Below are 22,309 nucleotides of genomic sequence, written 5' to 3' on the forward strand. Positions count from 1 at the left end.
TTTACAAGGTCACGAGGGATATTGTCACGTAGGCGCACGGCCAGGTTACCTTGAAGTTTTCTCTCCCTTTTTTTCTCTCTCCTTAGGGAGGGGACCCCACCACAGTACGCGTGATATTTTCTTTTTCTTTTTACAGGTGGTATTTTCTTGACTACCACACAAGTGATAGGAAAAAAATCGCAGTGTTTCGGTACATATAGAATGAAAGGGAGAGTCTGCTTCTCTTTCTAATCTCCGTGTAAAGGTCTACTTTCCATGAAGCCTGCTCTGACCTCTTGAGCCGTAATGAGCCACTGTCCCCTCTCCTTGATCCGCCGGCAGAGTCCTCCATTCAGTGAATGCTTATTGAGCACTTCTTGTTTGCACAAGTTAGGGGGGCAGAGACGAATTAGGCTCCTGCCTAAAGGCTTTTGGCCTCCTGCGGACAGGCCTCTGGCCCGAGAGGAGGTAGCGTGACATAAGGTATTCAGCATGGGTGTGCTGCGTTGGGTTGCAGTGCATTTTCTTTCCTCAGCTCGCTAACACTGGCCCTCTTTACGGACAAGAGAAAACGGCCTTTTGTCCGCACTCCTGCCTCTAATAGCCTGATCGCTTTTGATATAAGCATTCCCCGCCTCCCTACAATGTTCATCTGAGTCATCTCGGGCTCATCACGGCCGGCCTGCAGCAAGGAAGTGGGACAGCTGTACTGTCCTAATTGGACAGAAGGCAACTGACTTGTCTTGGATGAGGATCGCCTGAGCTGGCTTTTCTGCTCCAGAAAGACACTGAGAGAGCATCTGTCCACCTAGGATAGTGTGTCGCTAAAAAGTGATGCCACTGTGGTCAAGTTTGAGAGAGTGGCAGAGGGAGACCTGCTTGGTCCGATATGAAAGAGAGGCCGTTACATTTTATGATGTCCCGGGCAGCGGGAGGGGAATATTGGAGACTACAGACGGTGGTTTTTCCGCTGCGAGTTGTGAGTATTTTGTGCAGGTGACCTAGTTGTTGCTTACTGGAAGCATGCGAATGACTCTTTTCCAGGAAGGGCAGGAGGAGAAAATTTACAGGAGCTAGGATTATTCTAGAAAGAGGTGAGGAGGTCTAAAAAGAGTTTTTAAAAGGAAAACAGCTTAGAATAGAACAAAATCCTAATGTGGCTTCGCCAGAATAACCCGCTCTCAAAAATGTACTCTGCGATTACTCTTTGGTGCTATAGTTTTTCCCCACACTATACTTAGATGACATATTTTTGGTCTACTAGTTTGATGTCTAATGCGTTCTTTAAACAAGAACTTAACATTTCATACTTGTACTATGCTAGCTGATTGCATAATTATAGTTATAATATGCAATTATAAAAGACACAGTCACTGCCTAACACATAAATATCTACAAGCTCAAGGCCATTTGAGTGGAATAAATAAATGCCATCAGAGTATTATAGAGGAGGGAGGGATCATGTCCAGGTGAGACCGATGAGAAAGAGTCCCTAGAAAAGGCAGCATTCAAAGCAAGCTTGGAACACTGGTATTCTATCATATAAAATACACTGTTTTTACGAAAAATACCTAATAGGTGCTCAACATCTATTGGACTCTGGAAATACAAAATTGAACACGGCGATGTTCTTGCTTTTTTTTGGAAGATTTTATTTTTTTAAGTAATCTCTACACCCAACATGGGGCTCAGACTCACAACCCTGAGATCAAGAGTCGCGCTCTACCGACTGAGCCAGCCAGGCACCCTACAGTGTCCTTGCTTTTGAGAAGTTAAAGTCTAGTAGGAAAACCTGTTACATAACCAGCAGTTACGGTATAATTTATTGTATTAGATAAATGTGTGTCTACTTCATAGTAATGTATAAAAAGTATATATTTGGAACAAGAAAAAATGCAAATAGAGGGAGTGCCTAAGTTGAGGGAGCTGGGGAAGGCTCATTCTAACCTGTAAGTGTTCAACCTGGGCACACCTAGGAATCACTTGGGGAGCTTTTTATTTTTTATTATTTTTCTTTAAATTTTTTAATCCTTATTTATTTTTGAAAGAGAGAGAGAGAAAGGGAGCACAAGCTGGGGAAGGACAGAGAGAGAGGGAGACACAGAATCTGAAGCAGGCTCCAGGTTCTGAGCTGGCAGCACAGAGCCTGATGCAGGGCTCGAACCCACGAACCGTGAGATCATGACCTGAGCCAAAGTCAGACACTCAACCGACTGAGCCATCCAGGCACCCCAGGAAGCTTTTTAAAAAAATTTTTTTTAATGTTTACTTATTTTTTGAGAGAGAGAGAGACCAAGTGTGAGCAGGGGAGGGGCAGAGAGAGAGGGAGACACAGAATCCAAAGCAGGCTCCAGGCTCTGAGCTGTCAGCACAGAGCCCCACATGGAGCTTGAACCCATGAACTGTGAGATCATGACCTGAGGTAAAGTCAGATGGTTAACTGAGCCATCCAGGCGCCCCTTGGGGAGCTTTTTTTTTTTTTTTTAATATTTTTTAATGTTTTATTTTATATTTGAAAGAGAGAGCATGAGCAGGGGAGGGGCAGAGAGAGACAAAGACAGAATCTGAAGTAGGCCCCGATGCGGGGCTCAAACCTATGAGCAGTGAAATCGTGACCTGAGCCGAAGATGGGCGTTCACCTGACTGAGCCACCCAGGTGCCCCTTTTTAAAAATTTTTTTTTAAATATTTTATTTTAGGGGCGCCTGGGTGGCGCAGTCGGTTGGGCGTCCGACTTCAGCCAGGTCACGATCTCGCGGTCCGTGAGTTCGAGCCCCGCGTCAGGCTCTGGGCTGATGGCTCAGAGCCTGGAGCCTGTTTCCGATTCTGTGTCTCCCTTTCTCTCTGCCCCTCCCCCGTTCATGCTCTGTCTCTCTCTGTCCCAAAAATAAATAAACGTTGAAAAAAATTTTTTTTAAATATTTTATTTTATATTCGAGAGAGCATGAGCAGGGGAGGGACAGAGAGGGACGGGGACAGAATCTGACCCCCTGGGGAGCTTTTTAAAGGTGCTGATGCCCAAGCCTTTCCCCAGACCTACTCCATCTGTCTCAAGGGCTCCCTGTAACTTTTGACAGCTGGACAGGTAGCTGAGACCAGATTGCAGAGGGTGTTGAATGCCAGAGTTAGGGCGTTTAACCTTGACAGTAGGCAATGGACAATGTTAAAGGCTTCTTATCTAGAGTTAAGAATTGTGTATTGTGATCCATGGGATGTTTAATAAAAGTTAACCTGGTGTTTAAATGTCCCTAGCTCAGTAAAAGGCCTCTGAGTCTATGTCGGTTAGCAGTGGGGAGAGAGGACTGACCCAAGCGGCACACCTGGGCAGCGGGGCTTTTCCTGTCTGTTTGTCTGTCTGTCATCAGAGGAGCTGGCCGGCTCTGACTTTTACGTTTGGTAGACTTTGCTAAGGAGCACTTAGAGAGCTGCACCGAAGAACTCAGGCTGGTCTGCTGCCCTGCGGCCAAAATGCAGGCTTACATCAGCTCTGGCTGTGCAGTCTGATACTTAGAGTGTTACAGAGCTGTGTGGACTACACAGAGTGGAACCCCGAGTGCACCAAAACACTGGGTGATGTATATGGCTCCGGCTGTCATCTGGGTCCCGGCATCCAGCCACGGCACGGTCACTGGTTCCTCCTGGCAGGTCCCTTGTCACCTGACCACAACTGGTTGAGGTGTGGTGGGTACTTTTGGGGGGCAACCTGGCTGCACAGCACTCACCACTTATCCTGGCTCCACTCCCTGAGGCCTGCCCTTCCAGAGGAATCCAGAGGACTCAGCACAGGGAAGGCACGCGGCCGGCGTGTAGACTCTGGAACGTAGACCTGTGTGTCTGTTTCTTTGCGGGATGCGGAAATGCTGTAGTGGTCATCCAGAGGTAGGAGCCTTGCCTTCAGTGGGCTCTGATTTGTGGTATTTCCAAACCCGAGGGTCCTGAATTCTTTCATATGCCTCCCCTCTTAGAATTTATTTCTCACCCTGTTTTTTCTTCCTCCTGGCAGTTAGAACTGACACCCAGTGATGGGGTGAGGGGTAGAAGCATCCCTACTGTTCCCAGCGAAATGACAGAGCCTGGGCTCTGTAGATTCGGGGCTGGAAGGCGGGGTTGTTTATTAAAGGGGGTGAAGTCCAGCCACAACGGGATAAGAAATCAGACAAGGATGTTTTTCAAAGCAAGCTGTGTTTTTCTGACTGCTCCAGTATTGGTTTCCACCCTGAAGGCTCCTCTAACCCTGGAGAGGAAAAAATATTTTTAGTCTGATAGTGTGCTTTCGGCAGCCCAAGAGCTGAACCATCTGCACAGGAGTTGATAACTCAGAGCAATGGTTTTAGTGGAAATAACATGTAAGGGATCACCCAGGACTCCAAATTGAGGCACGGGCCACGTACAACGCTCTGTGTCTTACCCAACTTCTACAAAGTACTTTAAGAATTGTTTTAGAATAGAAATACTGAGGAAGGAAAAGGAGAGGGGTGGGATGGGGCATCCGTTGTAATTCCTGGAGAAAGAAATGACAGAACAAGAATGTATTTTATTTTATTTTATTTTTTTAACGTTTATTTATTTTTGAGACAGAGAGAGACAGAGCATGAATGGGGGAGGGTCAGAGAGAGGGAGACACAGAATCTGAAACAGGCTCCAGGCTCTGAGCTGTCAGCACAGAGCCTGACGCGGGACTCGAACTCACGGACCGCGAGATCATGACCTGAGCTGAAGTCGGCCGCTTAACCGACTGAGCCACCCAGGCGCCCCTGGAATGTATTTTAGAGATAGCAACTTGGCTAAGAAAAGCAGTTGACAAACTGGAATCTTGCTGAGTTGGGATAACACATTTGCTGTGCACTATATAACAAACTTAAAAGTTTTAATAATAATAATAATTTAAAAAAAAAAACCCTCCTGCCTTCTGTATGTTTCCTACGGGTCATAAAGTCATTACCAAGACATTAAATAAAGGGTACCAGTCCTGTAATCTGATACTGCCATACTTCTTCCCACCCACCTTCCATGCATTTAATTGTGCCATTTGGCCACCAGGACATGCATATTGATCACTGATTCCCCTGGAGCAGCTCTCATGGAAGAGACCCTTTGGATTGCTATTATTGTACATTCCTGACTCCAACATGCTCTGGTGTTGGAAAGGAGACCAGGAATGAGATCATGAGTAATAAGGAACCTTAAGTGTTTGCCCTTGCGCAAGACACAAAAAATTATCCAGTTGGGAGTAGGCTTCAGGAGTGTTGAACTTGAAGGCAAATATTTATCTTCTGGTGTTAAGAAAGGAAAGGATGTAAAACCTTTGACCTTGACTGTAGGGTGGTGTCTGAGTTTGGAGAGTGAATCGTATTGAGCCGGAAGCATGATGCATTTTTCACTGTTCCTTCCCAGGAACTATGCTAATAGTTTTTACCATGTGCAGAGCGGCACCTGACTTTGCTATCCTACTACATATTTCCGGTAACATTCCATTGGATTCCAAGAGTCTCTCCCTCTGGGGTTCAGCTTCCTGAAGAGACCCCTTTAAAATTCCCCTCAAGGTGTAATGTTTGGAAAGAAAATGGCCCAGAGTCATCCGGTGTTTTGGAACCTTGTCTATCCCTTCCCTGTGTCATATTGCTCAAAGTGAATTTATGTATAATTAACATTTCTTCACCTACACAGCAGTCTTGCAAGCTGGGTAGAACCAGCCTCTGACACCTTTTTTAACACTCTAGAACATACAAATCTTTTCAGAAAGTACACAGGATTGAGGGACATGAGCATTTGGGGCCCAGTGTATCCATTTATTCTGAAAGCTCAACGTAACAGATTTCTCAGACATCCACCTTTTTAATCATTCCTGACATTGCACACATAGAAACTGAGGCAGCCTGTTACTCGCTCCTACCGAGTCTATAGGAACCAAGATCCCTTTCTTGTCAATGATCTCAAATTATCATCCTCGAGTGAGTTGCTATTTGTGTGAAGGATAGACTTACGAAGTTCCACTGGATTTTACCTGGGTGGTTAGCTTCTGGACGCCTTCATGGTAATTTGTGAAAAGGAGGGAGGATAGAAGCTTCTTATTTTTAAGCTGTCCAAGCTACCAAAGTAATTTTCAGTGTTTCTGACGCTTGAAATATAGCAGGATGGGGGGGGGGGGGAGAGGAGGGAAGAGTAGACTTAATAAAACAAACAAACAAAACCAAAAAAACATAGATTTGAACACTAGCTCTGTCACTTGAAAACTTTTCTGAGCCCATAATTAAGCATAAAAGTGATACCCTCCAAAGCACTGGGTGAATTAAATGGGAACATGCTTTCTAAATGTTCTGCTATAGAACAGATGTAAAGGGTATTAACAGTAAAAATAATGGATAAGAAATATTTAAACTCATGAGAGGAAAACTTAGATCTTTTGGTAGCCACTGAAGTCCCCAACCTTCCAAACTCAATTTCTGCTTACTCTTTCCACTGTGCCTTGGCCCTAACTAGAAGCCACTCTTGAGGCTTTAAGGTAAAGCCTTCTGCAAAACGATCCAGGCAACACCAGCCATTGTCTGCTGATTTCGAGTCAGTTTAGGATTGAAATATAAGCATTATTTGCATTCCATCCACATGCCCCCATCAGTTGAAAGGATACAGCAGACAGAAGGACAAGGATGAAAGAAGGATTGAAAATGGCTCAGTGGCACTCTGGAGGGCCTGGAATAATGGAGACCTGAGGGGATTAAGCTACAGAGCTTCAGAGCTTCGACTGAGAGGCCATTTTATGTAAAAAAAAAAAAAAAAAAAAGATCATTCACTTCACAGAGGTTAGAAAAACACTTTGGGAATCCATTTGGCAAAGAGCTCTTAATTTGATTCTTCTTATTTAATTCCTTCAAATTCCTCTCAGATTAAAAATGCAATAAAAGGAAAACCACTCTGGACAACTGTTTGGCAGTGGCTGCTGAAGTTCAGCATAAACATGCCCGGTGACCTTGCCATATGCCGTCTGCTCCTACGTATAAGCACAACTGGAACTTGTATATAATTCAGCGAGAGACGTGGGCAGGAATTTTCACCGCAACAGTGTTTAAAACAGCCAACACTTTCAAACCACCCAAATGTCCATCAGGAGTGGAATGGGTAAATAAATGTAGCATGTTTACATAAGGGAGCACTATGCAAGCATGAGATGTCGTGAGGTGCAACTACATACAGCATCATGGATAATTCTCGCAGCAAATCAAGTAAAAGAAGCCAGACGTATTTGCTTCCATTTACGTAAACTTCAAAACCAGGTAAAACTAGCATATGGAGTTAGAAGTCAGCATAGTGAATAGGAGTCATGGGACTAGGAGAGGGCCTGAGGGGGGCTTCTGCGTGCAGATAACGTTCTCTTTCTTGCTTTGGATGCATTTATGAAAATTCACTCAAATGTACACAGTTGGGGCATTTGTCTTAGTGCATGTTATACCTCAACAAAGAAGTCTACCTAAATGAAAAAATAAAGGCATTCCTCCTTCCTACTCCAAAGAAGAGGCGGGAAAGTATATTCAAGACTTCCTACCTACCTTGTAAGGGAGAACAATCTGATATGATATATAAAATGGCATTTTTTGATAGCTAAGAAAAACAAAGCATAGACTAGATTGTACCAACTGCTGACAAAGCACCTGGTAGGGGAATACCAAATTCAGCTAACACCCAAGGAAATTCAACACCAGATCCTCAGGTCACTGGTTACCCTCTAAACTGTGCTCTATTTCTTAATAACTTACTTACCAGAAGAGAATAATGGGATGATGTTTTCCATGCTATTTAATCAGTTCCATGCTATTTAATCAGTTTCAAGGAAGTTTGGCACCTGGGAGACATGACCTTGCTATTATTGAATCTGAAAACGACAGGCAGGCTGTCCTGGAACTACCCAGGCCTGCTTTGTAAAGGTTTAGGGTCACACTGTCCCGTACCGTGAAGATCGCCTATGTCAGGAAATAACATTTAGGATAGTTGGCCTTAAAGGCCTTGGTATTATTTACAGTGTTTTTTTTTAAGTTTTTTTTTTTAATATATTTGGGGGGGGGGGGGTGTAGAGAGAGTGGAGAGAGAGAAACCCAAACAGATTCCACGCTGTCAGCACAGAGCCCGACACAGGGCTTGATCTCATGAACCGTGAGATCCTGACCTGAGCTGAAATCAAGAGTCAGTTGCTTAACCAACTGAGCCACTTAGGTGCCCCCATTTATGGTGTTTTTTTAAAATAACATTTGAGTGGGTGATGGGCATTGAGGAGGGCACTTGTTGGGATGAGCCCTGGATGTTGTATAGAAACCAATTTGACAATAAATTATATATATATATTTTTTTTAAGTGAAAAAAGAAAGAAATAAAAAATAAATAGATAACATTTGATCACACTGTTGATGGCTGGGAGCAGGAGGGACAGTGGAAGTAAAGTTTTTGTTAAGAACTTAAATTATCTAGTCTTTCTTTAGCATTAGCAAATTGTAAAATGCGAAGGCCTTAATTTTGTATGATACACTATTATTTGTATTCTTAGAGAAAGGAAAAGCAGTTGAAAGATGATCCTAAGAGCCAGGGTGGACCTCAGCGGGGGCCTCCCTTGTAACCTGAACAACCAAGGGCTAGGAAAGCTGCAGGACCTGGGGGTTCTACACAGCTTGGAATTGGACAGACCTGAATTCAGGTGACAGATCTATCCCTTGCTAACCAAGTAACCTCGGACAATTTCTTGGTCTTGCTAATGTTTGATTTCCTCACCTGTTAAACTGGGTGTAACACCTACCTCACAGTGCTGCAGGGAGTGTCAGAAGGGATATGGCTTATGGGGTGCTCAGCACAGTGTCTGGAAACAAGTAAATAATGAAATTATAGCTGAAGCACTGAAGTGCATCCATCACTTCTCTTTGGGCGGCCGTAATGGTGCGGGGAATAGTAGGCTCATCAACGTAGAGGTTTTCTGATAGGGTTTCTGATACTAACTCGCCAGACGTTGCGAGAGCACTTGCTGTGCGGAAAGCAAGAGCGATCCTAGAGTTATGGAGATAGCGGTGGGACCGATGTCTTCAAAGGCATGCATAATCCAACATGAAAGAAAAAGAAAAATCTCACCTGCGTCGACTGGTACCAGGTACTCGGTGATCAACATACCTTTGGTTGTTTCATTTTCATAATAATCCTACCTGGCCACTTTTCTAATGCCAGTTTGTACAGATAAAGAAATGATTCCAGAGGAGAACCCAAGGCCACAGTGTTTGCAAGACCAGCAGGCAGACCTCCGGGTTCTCTTGATGCCAAAGCCCATCTCTTTCCCTTCCGTGTTGCACAGTGGGGTGGGGCAGACAGTCCAGCCATAATAACTAGTGGCAAAATTAAATACGTCTGACAGTGGAAGCACAGAGCCGTGGGAACATCAGGGAGAGGTGAGGTTCAAATGTAGACACTCCCTTGATTAGTTTCAGATTTGCGTTTTGTCGTCAACGTAGTTATTTGCTCTGCCTTCGGTTTGGCAAAATAGCCAAGATAGATGTTATGTTAGTAAGGTGTCTCTTACCACTCATCTTAACCATCTTTTTGCATCATACAGGAATCACTTTTCTAGTTGCCTAAGATTTCTGAAAAAGAAACAACGTAGGTGTTGTGATGGTATTGATCCAAGAGAGTCGAATTTGTATCCTAAGATCTGGGATATTTCCCAGTTCTGACACTTAGCCGTGTGACCTTGGTGCAGCACATCATCTGTCCTCTGAGCCTGTTTAACCAGCATAAAACAAAAAGAATGATGTCATCTATTTCAAAGGGTCAGAAAAGAATCCAATTAGATATTGTGTGTGAAAGCACACAGCCAAAGAGCCAACCCGGGAGAGTCCCAGGAGCTACACTAAGGTGAATCACCCAGGTTTTCATTTCTACTTCTCATGTGGTTCTGGGGAAATTACTTCATCTGTCTGTAGTCTGTTTTCTCTTCTTGTATGAAAAGAATGGTACTTCTTCTGAAGACAGAGAAATAATAGATTAGTGAACGACTTTTTTGTAAGCCCTTTGTAAACATTCAAATCTTCAGATAATTGCTAACAATGCAATATTATATATGCATATCTAGCTTTCTATATACAAAGGCACATTTGATTCTGGAGAAAGAATCCATTCCTTTCAACAACTCTCCAGAAGAATCTGAACTCCCCACCCCCACCCCAAAAGGAACGAAGGCATGTGTCATTGCAGACAGTGAGTAGAACAATTCCTCCTATCTTCCCAGTCAGGTCCCTTGCCCCCCACCCCACTGTTCACTGTTTTCCTTCTTCCCTTCCCTTCCCTTCCCTTCCTTTCCCTTCCCTTCCCTTCCCTTCCCTTCCCTTCCCTTCCCTTCCCTTCCCTTCCCTTCTTTATTTCTATTGGCATGTCTCTTTATCAAGGAATAATTTACATACCACAAAATTCACTCATTGTAAGTGTGTGGTCTGATTATTTTTATTACACATATACCGTTGTACAGCTATCACTATAATGCAATATTAGGACTTTTCAGTCACCCCATCTCGACTGCTCATCTGCAGTCCATCCTACTCCCGTCCTACCCCAATCCCATTTCCAGCAACCACTCACCTACTTTATATTGCCTTCATCTTGCCGTTCCTAGAAACTTCACATAAATGGAACCATACAATCCATAGTCCTTTGGGTCTGGCTCCTTTCATGTCACATAATGTCATTGAGGTTCATCTGTTTGTTGCATAGATCGATAGTTTGTTCCTTTCAATAAGAACAATAGCTTTGCAGTGTTCCATTACTCCACATTTTGTTTGTTCACCAGCTGAGAGCCATTTGGATTGTTTCCAATTTGGGGTTATTAGGAATAACCCTGCTGTGAACTTTTGCATAGAAGCCTTTGTGTGGACCTATGTTATCATTTCCCTTAGTTTAAAACCTAGTGGTATGCTGGGTCGCAAGGTATATTTATGTTCAACCTTTTGAGAAACTTCCAGAAGTTTCCAAACTAGCTGTACCATTTTACATTCGCATCAGCAGTAGATGAGTGTATCACTTTCCCCACATCCTTCTCAGCACTTGGTATGGTCAGTCTTTTTAATTATAGCCATTGTAACCAGTGTGTATGTGCTTATTCAGCATGCATATATCTCCTTTTGTGAAGTGTTTATTTAAATCTTTGCCCATTTTTTTCAGTTGAGTTGCTTGGCCACTTATTTTGCATTGTCATCGTTCTTTGTATATTCTAGATACCAGTCTTTTTTTTAGAAATGCGATTTGCAGCAATGTCTTCCAATCTGTGACTCAGAGGTATAATGATACCTTTTGAAGAGAAAAAGATTTTAATCTTGATGACATTCAGCTTATCAATCTTTTTCTTTTATGAATTATGTTTTTGTAGACTAAGAAATATTAAACCAAGGTCACAAAATTCTTCTTTGATGTTTTTGTCTAGAAGCATTATAGTTTTTTTAGCTTGTATATTTAGGTCTGTGATTCATTTTAAGTTAATTTTTTGTTTATGGTGTGAGGTAGGGTTTGCTTGAATATATAGATCTAATTGTCCCCTCATCATTTTTTGGAAAGACTACGCCTTCCCCATCAAATTGCCTTGGCACTTTACTTAAAATTAATTAACCATGAATGTGGCAATTTATTTTGGAATTCTCTCTTCTATTCTGTTGACCTATAAGTCTATCCCAATACCAGTCCATGCTATCTTGATAACTTCTAGCTTTATAGTAACTTTTGAAATCATATAGTTTAAGTCTTCTGACTTTATCTTATTCTTTTAAATTTTTTTTTTTTACTCTCTTGGGTCCTCTGCATTGCCACATAAATCGTAGGTCAGCTTTTCAATCTCTACAAATAATCCGGCTTGGATTTTGTAGAGATTGCACTGAACCTATAGGTCATTTAAAGAGACTGGTTATGTCCCGTGGGAATGCGCACATTTACAGATAACATGTATCTAGCACTGTTAAATTGTAAAGACTGCTTTAAAGTTTTTACACTTGATTCCCTGGAAGGAGATGAGAAAGCACTAACCATCTCCAAAAAATCCAATATGCATTTACACTGAGATGTTGCCACTTTTTTCATTCTTTACCCCTCATTAAAAGAAGGGAGTTGGTGTTCTTTTATATTTTGAGCAGCTGGTCAAAGGGAACCAGATCATTGGGAGGCGGTGGTGTATTTGTCTCCGCTCTGTTTTGTGCATCTTCACTGGAGTAGATGAGCTGTGACCCCTCCCTCTGACACAGCACACGGTTGCAGCCGCAGTTGGGTGGCTAAGGCCGTCTGGCTGCAGGATGTTCTCATCTGTGCAGGTTGGCTTTGCACAGACTTGTGTAGAACCCTCCGGGCTTTGGGAAAGCTGCCTGGGCAAACTGATTTGTTCACCTTTGCCCAGGATACAAAATTTGGGCCAGGGCACACCCTCATTGTCCTGCCTGTTCGGGGTGCTGCATTATGGGAAACACCCTCCTGGAACAGGTGAGTGTTCAACTTGGAGATCAAGCCAGTCCAGTCACATTGGAAACCTCTCCCATTTCAAGAGAAAAAACCAGCAAACTTAAAGACGGCTGAGTCAGCCCCCACACTGCCCTTCTGCAGGAGTAAAACACGGAACTTGCGTGCTTCTGCCTCTCCCTCCCCACCCATGCACCTGCCATGTAAGCAATAAATCCTTGTTACACCTTTGGCTTCTTCATCTACCATCAGGTTTAGGGTTTGGGGACCACCCAGACTGGTGTTTCCTGAGTTCTTGATGATTTGTATACTCATTTCAGTGCTTATAAAAAAAAAAAAAAAAAAAAAAAAGAAGGTGATTTCTTAAATCCCCTGCCTTAAAACCATTGAACCCATTTTTAAAAGAATCTTGGGTGTTGCTTATGCACAGTGCCATTAGAAAACTCCTGATCTAGGCCAACATACTTACCTCACGTGTTTATATGTCCTTCATCTAAAGTCACTGTCAATCAGAGCTGTATTTGCAAGAGTCTTGGGGACAGAAAAGCAATTTGTTTATTCCTTTGGGTATTCTAAGCAAATCATCTGTAAATCAAGTTAGATCTTTAAGAAGAAACGGCAACCTAGACCTTGATAGTTTAACTTCCCCATAGGGAAATGACTACATTCAATTATCTTTCAGTACCACACCACTGGTTTTTCTCAGGGGTCTATATAAGAAACTACCTGAATGTTTCCAACCATCGGCAAAATTAGTGTGGAAGATGATTTTCCATTCCAGAGCCAGGGTCCTCCATAAGAATTTTCTTGGTGCTTTTAGAGGGGAGGCCTGGACACAAAGCCGAGCTCTACTTTAGGGACTTTGAGTGTTGGACATTGTCCACTTTGAGCGTTAGTTTCTTTGCTTACCGGTATAAGACAATAAAATAACACCTACATCACGGGAGTGTAGTGAGACCAGTCACTTAAAGTCCTTGATGCAATGCCTTGCACAGAGTAAGACCCTATGGCAGTTCAGCCTACAATGACTGTTCGTTTATTTAGAATAGGAAACCTCACCTCTCTAGTCACAGTTGTATGTGGCCATTTTTTTCACACAGTGAGACTTTTGTGGTTCATTTTCCCTTTTGTCTTCATCTAGTGAGAAACTCAGATCACAGTAGGTTTGTCTGAGTGTGGAGCCTTGATATTTTCTTTTCCTCTAAGGTTTTTGTCCAGTTCACAGATCACGACCTTCTCTGATAAGAATCTGCAAGTCCTTTTTGGAAGAAGGTAGGGCATAAGTTATAAATGGCTGAAGGTTGACTTCAAGAGCCATCATTCACATCGCCTAGGCTCGTGTCGGGAGTAGGGCACTCTGAGGGAAAGAGGGTAAAGAAAAACTAAAAAGGACAGTTGGTCATCCAGGAGCTAAGCAGATTATCAGGCAAGCAGATTATCTGTCCAAGGATGGGTTCTGTAATTACAGTTCTCTTTCGCCACTCCCAGAGGGCTGTTACAGTCAGCACAGGGCGTAGGGCATCCAGAAATCCTCCTGGGCATAAGGCACTATGGAGTCATTGCTTAAACTCCATTCCCTACCATCAAGAATTTCCTCTCTCTACCCAAATCGCTTTTCTGTTAACACTGTTGTGTGAGCTCGTAGAGCTATGGGGTTTCACACAGAATCACAGAATTTTATGGCTGCATGGGACTTGAAATTGTTCGGTTCAACCCTTCACTTTTTACAGATGAGGGGCCTGGGGCTTGGAGAGGGTATGTAGTGGCATCATTGAGGTCTTGTAGGTAACACATTAAAGAATGACACCCATTCTCTTGATTCCAAACATGGTAACCCTTTCCCAGGGGACCCCCTCATCCACAAGGAGTTCAGAACTATCTGCTCTGCTAGACGATGGATTTTATCAAAAGCGTGGTGCCTTAAGCTAAATCCTGCCTTATAGTAGATAGTATTACTCCAGATGGTATTCTAGTCTGTATGCTAAAGTTCCTACTCCAATTCAGAGATTAACCAAATAGTAATAATTACTACAGAAATCTGACATAATCAGCACTATGAAAGGCAGAGGAGTTTTTTGCACTTTGAATGTGCAGGCAGGTGCTTTATAAAACTCAGCTACATAAGCAAGTTGTCTATTTTCTAGAGAGTTTAATGCCAGCCAGAATGTAGATGCTTAACATGTGCACTTTGAATATGTGAAAAAGAAGAAAATAGGTTATAAGTTTTTTTTACACAGCGGGATACACAGACGGGCGATACACAGAACAGTGATTGCAGAGCTCTGGTGAGCCCCACGGCACATCTGGTCCCACAGGCTCAGGCACAGCTAGAGTAGCAGGGTGTGGGCTTGGGGCCAGGTACCTGGTTAACTGTCATTTAGGAAGTCACCTGTCATAACAAAGCCCACACTGTGGTGTAAAAATTGATGATCAATAGCCGCCTCTCCACAATGAATTGTATGTTTACTATCTGTTCTGACGTAGGCACTATATACCCTTCCATTTTACTCATGATCCGATATACTTTTCCCTTCTTCTACAAACAACTGCAGTGTAAACGATTTTGATTCAACTGTGTCCGTTTGGGGAGTTAGTTTGCATATGAGCCCGCGTCTTTGTTCAGCTCTGATCCTTTTCCTGGCCCTGTGCGCAGGGCTTGACTGTGAACCGTCATGGTGCCGGTATGAGAAGAAATGAAAGAGAAGAGGTGGCTCACACATGGCAAAGCAGAGGCTCCCTTGGCCTTGAGTCTCTGGCCCCGTGGTCCCCTAGGATGCACTGCTACAAAAACAGACTTTTAAATGGCTGTGAAATGGCCCTTGAGTCTGGCCGACCGCATTACTTGACATGTTCAGCATTGGGAGACGAAGCAGGTACATGAGTCAAGACCAGTGTCCCTGGCATTACGATAGTATTGTTTCTTAGCAGTGCTTTCTGCCAATAATTCATAGACCACAGCCTGGCACATGGGGCCTTGGCATATCTTCCATCCACCTTGTGTGACAGCTCAGGTGGCACCATTACTCTTCTGTGCTTGTCCTTGGGCAAGAACAGGCACCGAGAAGGCCTTTTACCAGCATCCCAAACTGCACTAAGAAGCCTTTTTGTGAATGGCCCTGAGACCACCTCTGTGCTGAGGATTACTGCTGTTGTTTCTATGATTTATTATGATAGCGTGCCACACCATTTTCAAAATACTACATCATCGCTCACCCTCGCAACGTCACTCCGAGGTAGTTCTAGCAGTGTGGTGCTGTATGGTTAGAGAGGCTGCAACCTTCACAAGACCCCACAGTGCCAAAACTGGATTTGAATCCAGTCCCACCTACCCCAGCGTCTCCACACTTTCAACTAGGGCTTTATGCGTCTACATTATAGGCATTCCTTTTCTGCATGATTTTTTCCCTTGGTAACGTTAGTTTTGAACTCTTTCCATGTAAGTTTATTTCATTCCTTTAATGGCTACGTAGGATTGAATGTTTTGTCTGACTACTTTCTGATTTAGGTTGCTTTCTGTTTCTTTGTTCTTTCCTGTTGTAAATAATACTGAAGACCGTCGATACAAACACCTTTAAGCACAGGTATGAGAATTTCTGTAGGATGGCTTCCTAGAAATGGAATTGTGTGTCAGAGAGTTTGTGCATATTAAATGTTAATAAATATTGCCAGAGTTTCCTTCCAAAAAGAATTTTGCTCACCGACAGTGTGTGAGAAGCCTATTTCCTGACATTAGTCTTTTTGTCATTGCCAGTTTGGTGAAGAAAAATATTTTTTTTTCTAAATTGTGTTTCCCTGATTCCTGGTGGAGCTGAGCTAATTTTTATTTGAGGGGTCATCTACATGTCTTCTGGAAATTGCCTTTTGCCCTTATTGCCACTTAATTTTATTAGAGACACTATATATTATGGGTAATAAGCTTGTATCTGAGATGTGTGCCAAGTATTTTTTCCCTGTTACTTCTCTTTTAACTTTATGTCTAGACATTTTCCTGTGTGTGCACTGTCATTATTTGTGTTTATTGTGTTTCTAGATTTTGCCTTGTTCAGGAAGGCATTCCTACCCCAAGTTTCCTAAATTATCTCCTATATGTCCTTCTAAGATTTCTACATTTTTGTTTCTGTTTAGCTCTGTAACTCTCTAGAATTCTTTTTTGGGTAAGTTATGAGTCAGGAATCTAGATTTACCTTTCTTTACATGGAGAGTCCATTGTTCTCACCATTGATGGAATAATCCATTCTGTAACTCATTGGAAATGCCACCATAATCACAGACTAAATTCTCTTGTGTATAGTGTGCAATGGGTTCCTGTGACTTATCTGTTTCACCAATTTATTTTATATTCCTGTACCAACATTGAAGCACTTTAATTATTTGCGCCTTTAGAATACTTTTCATGGGGCACCTGGGTGGCTCCGTCAGTTAAGCATCCGACTTTAGCTCAGGTTTCAACTCACGGTCTATGAGTTTGAGCCCAGTGTTGGGCTCTGTGCTGACAGCTCAGAGCCTGGAGCCTACCTCGGATTCTGTGTCTCCCTCTCTCTCTGCCCGGCCCCCTCTCAAAAACAAACAAACATTAAAAAAACTTTTTTTAAGAATAACTTTTTGTGTCAGGAAGGGAAAATCTTTATTGATGCTCTGTCTTTCAAAAAATGTCTGTATATTTGTGTATTTTTTTTCCATATGAACTTACAGAATCAGCTTGTCTATAGACAAAACCCCTGTGATCATTTTAATTGGGAATGCATTGCAATAATAGATTTATTTTAGATAATTTTAGATAAATTGACATCTTTAAATATTTGGTTTTCTCATCCAGAAATATTGCATGTTTTTTCGCCTTTTATGTCCGTCAACTAGGTTCTACCATTTTCTTTATATCAGTCTCACGTTGAAGGCTTTGTTTGTTGTGATTTAGAAACGGAGTCCCATTTTCCCATTATGCTGACCGAATTTGTATTGCTAGTCAGTAGGAAAGCTATTGGGTTTTCTGTGTTAATTTTTAATCTAGCTCTTGGAACTCTTTCATTAGTAATCTTTATACGTCTCTTATCACGTTGGCTAGGACTAGACCAAGGTAGAAAACCTTTGGTGAAAGTGTAAGTCATTGTCTTGGTGTTATCTTTGTTGAGAATCCACCTAATGTTGTACCACTAAATAGGATAGATACACCATATCAGTTTGGAGAACTTTCTTCCCACTCCCAGCTTACTGAGGAGTGTGCTTTTCGCTGGAGACCACCCAAGATTCCTGTCAAGGTGCCTTCTTTCACTCACATTTGACCCTGGATGGTCTAAGGGAAGGAGCTACTTTGTGTGACATTTCCTATGCTTCCTTCATCCCCTGAGGGAAAAATAAATAAGTAAGTAAGTTAAGTGTGAACCAAAACAAGAATGCCTCTTCTAGAATTTTCTGACTGGGCACCATTGGCCAGATTTCATTCCTGGCTTCTATTTTGAAAAAACTTCCTTTTTTTTTTTTCCACTTGATTGTCTTAAGCAACCAACCAGGATCTCACGCTCTGGTTGCTAAGTGGCTTTTGCAGTTTCTACCGGAGGGTGTGAGAAAGGAATCACTACCTGACCTCTGGTTTCCTGTTGAGATTTCATGCAGGCGCAGGGTGCAGCCACTTCTGACTCTGTGCTCTCAGCCCTGCCTTGCATGTGGCCCATGCGAAAGAAGTGTTGCACGGTTGGTTGAGAAAATGGTTTCATCGCAGAGTACCTTTGGTGATTTTTAGGTGGTAAGGATTTTTTGCTAAGTGATAAAAAAGATTCCATTTTGCCAGGCATGCATTTGGAGCGTGACTCTAATGTGACTTGGCACCTGTCTGGAGAATTGTCCCTGTGTCCAGTGACATTTTGCTTTGGGGAAGTCAACACCTGCTGTGCTGGCATCTGTCATATTTAGGAATGTGAAAAGCTCATGAATAATGCAGGGCCAACCTCAGTAAAGTGCCTTCTTCAGAAAACACTTAATGTACGACTTTGATAAAAGATCGTTATAAGCAACACAGAAGAGACTTTGGGGTCCTTCCGAGGTAAAAGTTGTGGATGATGCCTCTTACCATGGTTTTTCTCCTCTTGATGCAAGCTAGATTTTATTATTTTTAGACAGTTTAGCTAAGGAAGCAAAAAACCTGCTAAATATGAGAATCCTGTCTTTTTATTGCTTTAGTACAAACCAATATTAGTCTTCGCATCCATTTGGGTGTTGTTTTGTGGGGGTAGGGTTTTTTGGAGATGGAGTGGGCTTATCACAGGCACATGGTGAGTCACTGGCAACCATCCATGAGTACCCAGGCCAGGGGACAAACGGGCTCCAGAAGCCCCGAGAAGCAAAGCTGCCCCATCATCCAGGCACAAGTAGCTGGTCTGTGAGCCCCTTCCCGTTCTAATGGGGCGGCCTCAGCTTCCAGGGCTGTTGATGTAGGAGGCGTTGGTCAACTGGGCACTTACTTTTCCCGCCTCAGCTGTTTCTTTTTTTCCTCCAAATCCCCGAGTCCAGAAAAGAGGCTGAGAGCTGTGATAAGGTATAAACTAAGAGCCCCTACCTCTTCTCTTGCAGGCAGGTGACAAACATTACCACCCCAGCTGTGCACGATGCAGCAGGTGCAACCAGATGTTCACAGAAGGAGAGGAAATGTATCTTCAAGGTAAGATGGGCTCGAGAAGCCAGTAAGTTCTCCCCACCGGAGGAAAGAAAACCTTGCTCTGTCTGCTCGTTTTCAGAGAAGGAGGCCTTTCGTTAGCCGCAAGGCTCCCCAGATCCAAAATGAACGTGGCCAAAAGTTACCTCAGCAATTAGTATTCATCAGCCAAGCAGTGGGCATGCTGGCAGTGAGCCCCTGAGTCTGTTGAACAAAGGAATGTGATGCTTCTGGAATGAACAAATAGGACTTGATGTTTGGTGCCGTGGAGGTGAGGCAAGGATGAAAATCAGCGACACCTCCTTCCAGCCCTCCCCCCCAGGAATAGGCTTGGGAAAAAAGGCAAAAAGAAAGCATTTCTAGATGCTACTTGGTCTTTGCTTCTTTCACTGTCCTGCGAGAAGGATTTTTTTTTTTTTTTCAAGCTCCAGGTGGCTCTTTCTTTTTTTTTTTTCTTTTTTTTTTAACGTTTATTTATTTTTGAGACAGAGAGAGACACACAGCATGAACGGGGGAGGGGCAGAGAGAGAGGGAGACACAGAATCGGAAGCAGGCTCCAGGCTCTGAGCCATCAGCCCAGAGCCCGACGCGGGGCTCGAACTCGCGGACCACGAGATCGTGACCTGAGCCAAAGTCGGCCGCTCAACTGACTGAGCCACCCAGGCGCCCCTCCAGGCGGCTCTTTCTTATGCACGCTTTCAGGAAGAAGAAAACCCTAATATTTGGTGAATTGCATCACAGAAGTATTTCATCCCATTAAGATAGCATAGCTCTCATCCTGAAAGAAAGAGAGACGGCAAAAGAAGGAGAGAGAACATACCCAGAGTCCCTGAAAGAGAAACGGAGAGATTTCTGGTGGCGAAGAAATATGTATTACCAGAGGGCCATTAGATGTTTTTTTTCATCGAAAATCATTTTGAGAAACATTGCCAGTGTTCAACCATGACTAGTTTTTATCTCCCCTAAAATGCTGAAATTTCTCAGAGAGAAGCTTAGGGAAGGATTCTCTTCCAGTCAAACGGCACCATCTGCACAAACATTTTTCTATTTTTAGCTGGAAAAAGAGCCATTAAATAGACAAGGGCTTATCAGTAAAATTAGCAAGAACCATGAGAGCTGGTACTCATTCGGTTTGGTAATTACTGGGTCTCAGCTGCCTTCACATTCATTTCTTTGTTTCTCTGCACGTAACATTATGTGTATTTTTAATGAATGGTTTGCTTTGCTCTCTGTCTTGTTCTTATACAACTAAGAAAAGTCTACAGAAAAGATTCTTGAGTATTAAAGCAAAGCCTTAGCTACCATCCTCTAAAAAGTAGGAGAACTGGACAACCCAAACATCCCTTCGTTTTAATGATCACTCTGGAAAATCTTGATTTAAGAAGCCACTGAATTTTAAAGGGCCCGATGAAGGCAAGTGACAAGCTCTCAAATCCCTGGTCTCATGTGGACTTTATATGACACATTTCCCCGGGGGCAGGCTGTGAATCTGTGTAGCAATAGGCAGGTGTCGCTTTGCATTTTCAGCATGGAGCAGATTTATTCTCCATTTGGTGTCCAGGCTTTGTTTTAGATTTTAGTGTGTCGATTGCAGCCCGCAAAAACAAAGACACCGAGTGGGTGTCAACCCCGTGTCCGCGAGACCCTGAAGACTGAAAGGCTCTGGGCACAGCTCTGCACGTGCACATGGTTCTGGAACCTGAATAGGGAGTGGGTTCAAGCTGTGCACAAATACAGCACATTCGTGCTACAAATAAACAACTACCCGTCCAGATGGGCTGTGTTCAGAACTCCAGCGGTCGTCCTGAACATCTTACTGGTGCTGGGCTTCGGCGCTCTTTGCCTGCCCTCTCGACGCATCCTTGGCGAATGAGTAGTTCGTCTTCCTCAGTATCTCATACTCTCCCTGAGTCACGTTCCTTGTGTGTCTGACCCCTGGAGAACAATGTGACGCTGTGTGCAAACCCAGTGTTCTGGCCAACAACTCCCGCTTGGTAGAACCTTCACAGCGAATGCTGTCCATGAGCCCACCCCTGCCCCTTAGCTCTCCACACTGGGCGGCTTTCCTGCGCTTTGTGGCCAGCCTCCGAGTAAATGTTAATGCTGACGGGACTATGAATCTGGCTTGTTTCGTTTTCTTCTTTTTATTTTATTTTATTTTAGTGTTTATTTTTTGGCTCTGGGTAAATAAAGCAAGATAGAAATGATTGTTAAAGAGGGATTAAAGTAGTCCTCTGATAATAAAGGGTATTATCCTTGTCATTAATATTATTTTAGCTATTTTAGCTCAGTGGTATAAAATGACTCAAGAGGTACTTTAGTGACTTCGAGGACACACAGTTTGTTGCTTGAAGAGAGAAAGATTTAACGGTAAAATGTGGGAAGTCTAATATTCATACCAAGACTGAACAGATTCATATCATTTACTCGCTGCTGTCACCTTAGTAACTTTATTTGCTCAAGTCTTTTTATTTATTTTTAAAAATTTTTTTTTTTTACATTTTATTTATTTTTGAGAAACAGAGTGAGACAAAGTGTGAGTGGGAGAGGGGCGGAGAGCGAAGGAGACAGACTCTGAAGCATGCTCCAGGCTCTGAGCAAGCAGTCAGCACAGAGCCTGATGCGGGGCTTGAACCCACAAACTGTGAGATCGTGACCTGAGCCGAAGTTGGACGCTCAACCGACTGAGCCACCCAGGCACCCCTGCTCAAGTCTTTTTAAGTGCTCCTTCATATCTGCCTGTAGCCTTGTGTAAACACAGGATTTACATACAGGTCTTTGCCACAACCGGATAAATGACATATATATCTAGGTATACAAAATCATGTAGGCGGGCGTGGATTCTTACTAGAGTTTTCTATTGGATATAAGTGTTTTGCTTAGTTCTGTGATACTCGTACCATCCATGGAAGAGCTTCGTACCCTGGGAACATGAGGCATTGACACCGAAACAGAAAATGACAGGTAGTATTTCCACTCATTTCAGAGCGAAGGCTTTTTTTGGTTAGTTAAAGGGTGAAAAGTTAAAGGAAACTTCTGCATTTGTACCATAACTTTCAACCTTTCTACTAGTTGGCTTGATTTTCCCTATCTTTGTAGATGACTATGTATAATTGGATCAACAAAAAATTCAGTGAGTTTTGCTTCTGGATATGGTTTGACTTTATTCCCCTCTAAATTGCTCGGTTGTTTGGATGTTCTAGAAGCATGGCTTATTACTTAGACTTAAATT

General features: G+C 43.0%; 1 protein-coding gene across 19 annotated transcripts in view; it reads left to right on the top strand.

Annotated features, from left to right (window-relative positions):
• ABLIM1 (actin binding LIM protein 1) overlaps window positions 1-22,309 on the top strand; it is a 295,000-nt gene that overhangs the window by 223,906 nt on the left and 48,785 nt on the right. For all 19 annotated transcript variants that reach the window (XM_078434857.2, XM_060641411.3, XM_060641417.3 and 16 more), the window contains exon 7: window positions 18,996-19,083. In XM_078434857.2, the coding sequence (XP_078290983.1) occupies window positions 18,996-19,083 (88 nt within the window). The remainder of the gene's footprint in view (window positions 1-18,995; window positions 19,084-22,309) is intronic.

The sequence above is a fragment of the Panthera onca genome, chromosome D2, assembly GCF_046562875.1.
Source record: "Panthera onca isolate mPanOnc1 chromosome D2, mPanOnc1 haplotype 2, whole genome shotgun sequence".
NCBI classification, from domain to species: Eukaryota; Metazoa; Chordata; class Mammalia; order Carnivora; family Felidae; genus Panthera; species Panthera onca.